The sequence below is a fragment of the Toxotes jaculatrix genome, chromosome 11 (genome assembly GCF_017976425.1).
Source record: "Toxotes jaculatrix isolate fToxJac2 chromosome 11, fToxJac2.pri, whole genome shotgun sequence".
NCBI lineage: Eukaryota > Metazoa > Chordata > Actinopteri > Toxotidae > Toxotes > Toxotes jaculatrix.
This window is the reverse complement of record NC_054404.1, coordinates 6,425,570-6,433,039: the sequence shown is the minus strand read 5'-3', so window position 1 is coordinate 6,433,039 and position 7,470 is coordinate 6,425,570. Positions and strand designations below refer to the sequence as shown.

The following is a 7,470-nucleotide window of genomic DNA, read 5'->3' as shown; positions in this document are numbered from 1 at the left end:
ATGACAACGCTACAACGACACCAAGAAGACCAATAGAAAAGGGAAACAAAATGTTTCAATGCTACACTCAACGGCGGATTTAGGGGGGAGATATTATGAGGCTGGTGTCATTAGGCGATAGCCATTGAATCATTCAATCTTTTTTACTTGCCGTATTTTTTCGGTTTTTCCTTTTTCTCGATAATTTTCTTTCTCTCTCAGGTCATTTCCATGGTTTTCAGATCCCCTTTAGAGCTTTATCCCTCCCATTTCTTCCTGCCAAACTTCGCTGATCGCCCTCTGCTCCTGGCGAACAGCGCTCCCACCACCAGGTCTCCAGAAGACTTGTCCATGTTTCAGCTACCGACCCTCAACTTCTCCCCGGAGCAGGTGGCGAGCGTCTGCGAGACGCTGGAGGAGACCGGGGACATCGAACGGCTGGGCCGCTTCCTCTGGTCCCTGCCTGTGGCTCCGGGAGCGTGCGAGGCGATCAACAAGCACGAGTCCATCCTGCGCGCCCGGGCCGTGGTGGCATTCCACACGGGGAATTTCAGAGACCTCTACCACATCCTGGAGAACCACAAGTTCACCAAGGACTCGCACGGCAAACTGCAGGCCATGTGGCTGGAAGCGCACTACCAGGAGGCCGAGAAGCTCCGCGGTCGTCCCCTCGGACCGGTCGATAAGTACCGGGTGCGGAAGAAGTTTCCGCTGCCTCGAACCATCTGGGACGGCGAGCAGAAGACTCACTGTTTCAAAGAGCGGACACGGAGCCTGCTGAGGGAGTGGTACCTTCAGGACCCATATCCAAATCCCAGCAAGAAAAGGGAACTGGCTCAAGCCACTGGACTCACTCCTACACAGGTCGGAAACTGGTTTAAAAACCGGAGGCAACGAGACAGAGCCGCGGCAGCCAAAAACAGGTTGGTGATTTTTGTCCTTCCTGTCAAAACACAAGAATGTACGAAAGTTTGTAAAAATGCAGAAATTCAAAAGAAAAACAGGAGTTTTCATTAAACGTGTGCTTATACTTACGGATAGAAGCTGTCTAGGAAAAAGACGAGTGTGTCTGGCAGGGGGAGGGAGCAGGCTGCGGCGACATTTTTGTTATGAAGTGAAATCACAATAAACATCCAAAACATTATTTATGCTGTTCTAAACATCTGAAAATATCTCTTGAAAATATACAAGACGTTTTTTCCTTCATTTAGAGGAGCTTCTAAAAACATTTCCTGCAGATATGCGATTCAGCTTTGCAGGTATTTTGCACAGAATATGGAACAATCAGACAGAGAATAACACCACTACTGTTAAAACTCAACTTTGCTGTAAAAATAACTCGGAATAATAAAATGATAATAGTATAATCACAAACTAGATCGCTGTTAAACTAAAGAGGCGACTGCGCAGTGTTTTAAATACAGACAGCTTGTTTATCTTTTCCGTAAGAGTGAAAGTATTGTAATAAATGACAAAGTATGTTAAAAGTACTGTATATGTACAAACATTACCGGACTTCACTTATTTATAGTATAAAAAACTATTTTGATGATAACAGTGTAAAAAGCCTTATGAATTATTTTCGAGCAGTAAAGGTATAAAAATAAATAGGATTGGATAAGTCTTAATATCTATTTAACCAAACGTTAAATCGTTTTATGTATTCTTTTAAACAATTTTGAAATTGTCATGTTTTCCACATCATTTTAAATATTAGTGAATTTGTAACCAAAACTATCTACTGATTTATTTAAGCTACACAGCGTAGCTACATTTATCATATACTGCAGTGCATTTATCATTTTAACATCACATGTTACTTAGCATCGTTGAAATAGATGATCTTAAAGGATAATAGAGATATTATTGATATTACTTGACTAAAATGAACATGGGTATTAAAAAGCATTTGAAGACATAGGCTGTATTCATAACATTAAGTGTGGTATCATTCCATTGAAATGCTATAATTGATTAGAAAATACCTCGGAGAGTACTAAGCCATATGAACACTATTCTAATCTTTTTGCTAAATGAATAGATATATTTCCACACTGACATTATCCCGCCGTGATGGAGTTATTATCATGAGTGGATTGGAGATAAACATTTAGGATGATTGGAGTAACCTGGATCTCGACGTCACTCATTCATACACTTCCATCAGACTGAAACACAACTGTGTCAAAGCATCACGATATTCTGCATTGGCAGAAAGGCTTAAATTGTGTGTGGAGAATAAATAATAATACTAGTTTGGTTAACAGGGTGCAGAGTCACGGGGCTTTGTATGAAAAAGAAAACTATGCAGCATTGAAGAAAAACGTTAAATGTGAATCTACTGCACATAAAAACCTAAACAAGAATAAGAACCAAAAAGCTGCATACTGTTGTTGTAAAGAATACCATCAAACTGCTTAACAAAAAAAAAAAAAAAACAAACAAAAAAAAAAAAAACATCAAGTTGGATTTAAAGCTTATTTTTTTCAGTAGTGATGTGACACGTAATTTAAATCCCAGATTGCTGACTTGCGCGTTGATCGGGCTTACTTTTGTAGAAAAGAAAAACAAAAAAACAACAACAAAAAAAAAAAACAAAACAAAACAAGAAAAAAACCCATTACATTTCTTCCAACATTTGGTAGTCTAAATAGCGCTGTGTTTTGTCCCCTGAAAGCTGGCTATTTGATAAAAGCATGCATGCATGGCTGGGGCCGGCAGGGGGAAAGAAAGGCGAGTTTGAACCCCTATTTTGCAAGAGGAGGAGGGGAAGGGGGACATTCTCAGGTCTAATTGCCATTTCTCTCATTTTTTTTCTTCTTTTTTTTCCTCCCCTCCTCGCCTCTTTTCTTCTCCAGGCTCCAGCACCAAGCAATAGGACCGACCGGTATGAGGTCCCTCTCAGAGGCCGGTCTCACCCCTCACAGCTCGGCAGAGTCGCCCTCAACCGCGGCCAGTCCCACCACCAGCGTTTCCAGTATGACAGAGAGAGTTGATACTGGGACGTCCATCCTGTCCGTCACATCCAGTGACTCGGAGTGCGATGTATGATACGGAGAAAAAAAACACACACACAAAAACAAACAAAAAGAGAAATATTTACAGGGAAAATGGACCTGAGAGGAAGAAAAAAAGACTTATGAAATATCGCGGATGAAAAAAGGACCGATTGATATAAATATTAAAATAAAAAAGAGATAAAAGCACGTCGTTTTTTTTTTTTATTAAAAGCGCTTTCAAAGGACCCACGCCTCCCCCTCCTCTTCATACCCCCACACCACCACCACCACCACTACTACTAGACTACTTGCATGATGTTTTTTTTTTTTGTTTTTTTTTAATTTTGTAATCAGGGAAAATAACCTGAATGCAAGATTTTCCATCAGGAACATCGATCAGAGGGAATAAAAACAGATCGTCTTGGTGTCTTCGTCGCTTTTTTTCCCCCCATCTCCGTTTTTAGTCCAAGTGATGATGATGATGACGGTGAAGCAGCCGCCATGCAGACAAGATGCAATCCTGTTTTTACTTTGTGTTCATCAGACAATCATTTTAAGTCGTAAGCACCTTTTTTAATACACTTCTGTCACTGCCTGTGTGGGGTACATGGTCAAAAAAATGTCGAACGGAATCGTTTATGACTGTATCAGATTTTTATTTTTATTTTCAAAATTTTATATTGAATTATGTATATCTCAAATAATGCGATCATTCTCCCGGTCTGTAATATACGTGTAGAAATATGCTTGTACATAATTATTGCTCTCCCCCGTCTCATCCTCTTTTCTATCCCTTCCTCACTTTTCTTGACTTGGTGTTCCTACATAAAATATTTGTCAAAACTTGCAACTGAAGTGCTCTAGGCGTTTTTGTTGCTTTTGGTTGTTTTTTGGGGGGGCGGGGGGGTTGATAATGACATATGCTACCAGTCACGTTTAAGGAAAAAGAAATATATATGAAAAGTGAAATAGCTTATTATTACATTTATTCAAGTCTACAGGCTGCCCCCTCTCCCCTCCTCTCTGCCGCCCCAGGGTCGCTCAAAGCGCTTATTTACATTAGCCTATTCAATGTTTCTTTCTTGCGTGGTTATTATGTTAATGTACCATACATTTCTAAATCAAATACAGTATTCAATTTGCTATACCTCTTTGCATGATGTCTGTCTCTCCATCCGATTACGGATAAGGACATTGATAAGTGGCTGAACACATGTTCATATTGGGTCATTATTGGATTGCGGAAGCATTAATGCTCATCATGGCTTATGCCATAGGTTATGTGGTCAGGGGGCTGAGCCCACCTAAAATTAGTTTGGTTTTTATCTCTGGAACAGATCTAACTCCTGACTGCCTCTCACACTGGTGTAAATTGTTTGGTATTTTAAAGTGGCAAAACGCAAATGAACGCTCTAATTAAAATGTTACAGATTTTATTTTCCAGAAGAAGTTATACTTTACCCCTTTCTTATTTTATCACTACACCCGTGGTTTATTAAACCCATGCGATGTAGGTAAAATCGCCCTGTATGACTGCCTCTGTCGCCTATACTACACAAATTCTGGCAAATGTCAACGTCATGCAGCACTTAAAAATGTGAGTGCTATTTCCCCTTTTGTTTACCGTTGCTAGTGAATACAGAAATTAAGTAAACGCGCCATTAAATGGGCTAATCACGATGGGACTCCTCCCCTGTCCCAATCTCCCATTGTGGCCCGCTGAAAAGAGCTTTTCTTCCACGGACGAGAACCATTTCCCCCTCCAAAAAAAGGCTTTCTCTCCTGCAGTCCCTTTCCATCTAAATCCCCAACCAATTATGCTGCAGACTAGGACAGATTTGCTATAGGACACTGTTGCAGGAACTATAGTTTTGGTGGAAACACTTGCGCAAAGATTCCTGCTTCCTAGAAGCAGCGCTGAGGATCTCCCCGTGTAAACACGACCCTTTATTAACTGCAGGCAACTCTGTAATGCGCGCCGAGTCTCTGTGAGAGTTGCAGTCATGTCTTTAGCAACAGAAAGTAGGACAGACGCTACTGTTTGGCTCAGGGAGACTGCAGGGCTTTCAGAAAGTGGAGACTGGCATAAAAGCCACGGCGGCGACATGAACAGTGTAAACTTCCAGTTCTTTAATCATGACAGATTTGTCCCTGAACTTTGATTTTTAGAAGACACCTGAAACTGAAACTGCGCTATCTCCAACAAGTGTAACACAGGTTCTTTAGGCCTACTGTAGTGACAGGGATGAACAGTATGTTTGGAAATTTTTCGGGATGTTTGGCAATTCTGTGCAAAGTCTGAACGCTTGAATATTGAATACTGCTGGGCGGTGGGAGTTTGTGCATAAAAAAAGAGTTTGGAAGGGGGTATTTAACATTTAGAATAGAGACTAGGAATACAAAACGTTCTTAGATTATTTTTCATTTGTTAAAGTAATGACTATACGTTATAAACAAAGGAGGCCGTGCGCACGGGCGTGTGAGAAACATTAATCATAGCTCACAAAAGTAGTTCTCATGTGTAAATGATTTGTTTTATTGTTGTAAAATGAAATCCTCTCTGGCGAATCTGAGTCGAACAACAAAAGTTGAAAATGTTATAAATAGTCAACTTTGTTGTAGACACTTGAGGTCTGACAGGGGATTATGTTGTTTTTTTTTCCTGCATAAATGTAACCAGGCTCCACTGGATGAAATCTGCGCATAAGTTATCTGCATGCATAAGTCTCCCCCAGACGGATACCAATCAAAACACAAAAACAAGTGTGTCAAAAGCTTCAGCCATACGATTCAATAGGCCCGTGATCCTGAAATAACTGAGGCCACAACGCAGTCAAACGCAAAGCTCAGCTCCCTGCCTCCTGCCTGGCTGAAACAAACCGTCTCCCGTCGCACTCATTGGCAGTCGATTGCAGATGAAGTAAATCTGTATCATATTTTAAACCCATTCCGGGTCTTAAATCGGCCTGTCAGAGACAGATAGGCCCTATCAAGAGCACCGAGGGGCCATGGCACCGCCGCACCACCAGACCCTTATCATACACCCCCCACCTCTCCATTTACGCACTCCACAAGTTTTATTGGCTGCGACAAGTCCCGGCTATGATTGAGATTAAATTAATCGTAAACTGAAGAGCATTTTTATCGGCAAAGGAGGACACGAGGATTAGGGCTATATCTGTGTGATGGAGCCACAGATAGGGACTCATGAATACAAAACAAGCGATGAATGGGCTTCATTTGCGCAACGTTACGTTCATTAAACCCAGTGCTCTGGAAACACAGTGTAAATATGCAGATATAAACTTAACCTACTTGAGACAAAATAATAAAAGCGATGTGTTTGTTAGAAATAATGTGTAAAAAAAATAGCCAGTTAAAGATGAAGTCTCTGCGGTCGCCTTTTACACCCCTTCAAGGGTCCGTTGCGCTCTTACTTTATTATTAGCACAAATAATACTATATTTAATATAGATTTCCATAAATGCACCAGTAGACCATGCATTAAATAAATATTATAGGAATTCCACGCTGGAGTATGATTCCAGAGACACACCAAAAGTCACTATTAATTAAATATCACCCTGATTTTCCATTAGAGCATGTTTCACCATGTAAAGACGCATGTAAACAGGTACATGACTGTCCTTGCTGTTAACATATGTAGGCCAGAGTGGCAGTAGTAAAAAGTGCTGGAAGTGTGAGTCTATCTGTTGCTGGCTGGGGTCATTAACAGTGGGGGAGCTCTTGTTCGTGATCTGTCAACTCAAATATGGATCACAAGACAAAGGAACTTAGCGAGGAGTAATCTCTGTGTGTGATACTTTCATGAGAGTAAACGAGAATGTGAGACAAGTGCGGCAACAATGGAGACTCGCATGTTTTTCTGTTTTCGCTCTCTGAAGTTGTTTTGTATTTATCTGTGCAAGTGCGTCTGTCAAACAAGATTTGCATGAACATCGAGCCGAGCGTCAACAACGTAAAGACGATTAGTTGTTTTATGGCTCCCAGATTTGAAGTTACGGTGATTTAAAGTGTCTTTAAGAGGAGAAGAGCACAAGGGACCGCTCTTCTGAAAAAAAAAAAATTATAAAGTATTTGTGTTTGAACCGATGGCTGTTTGCGTCGCGATGATCCCCTTAGAGGTCATAGTTTACGTTCCTTTTCATTCCTAACCACAACATCTTGTATTTCGAAGTTAATACAGGCACTGTCAATCCAACTATAGGGAACAAGAGAAAGGAGGGGGGACTATTAGGCCGGAGTCTGGCGGTGAGAAATACTTGCCCTGCCCTGTTTTTTCTCGGATTTCACCGGTTAACTGAACACAACTTTCCTATTGGTGTGTATTCATGCAGCACCCAAAGAGCACCAGTTTCCCTATAGCCTCACCAGCACGGCTGTCAGTGCAGGAATGAGCGGGGCCCTTTGGACTAAACTTTCTGCTCCCTCTCTCTCCTTTCTTCAATAGGTAAGACACAGGGCTGCAGTA

General features: G+C 41.2%; 1 protein-coding gene across 1 annotated transcript; it reads left to right on the top strand.

Annotated features, from left to right (window-relative positions):
* The first annotated feature begins 210 nt into the window (after positions 1-210).
* Positions 211-3,030, top strand: six3a (SIX homeobox 3a). Its single transcript, XM_041050020.1, has 2 exons — positions 211-902; positions 2,838-3,030. The coding sequence occupies exons 1-2, from the start codon at positions 211-213 to the stop codon at positions 3,028-3,030; spliced, it is 885 nt and encodes a 294-aa protein (XP_040905954.1).
* The last annotated feature ends 4,440 nt before the right edge of the window (positions 3,031-7,470 follow it).

Bases quoted from the DNA above. Each gene is read 5' to 3' on its own strand.
- six3a (XM_041050020.1), top strand. From the start codon at position 211: ATGGTTTTCAGATCCCCTTTAGAGCTTTATCCCTCCCATTTCTTCCTG. The intron at 903-2,837 runs GTTGGTGATTTT...TTTCTTCTCCAG, and splicing joins GCCGCGGCAGCCAAAAACAG to GCTCCAGCACCAAGCAATAG.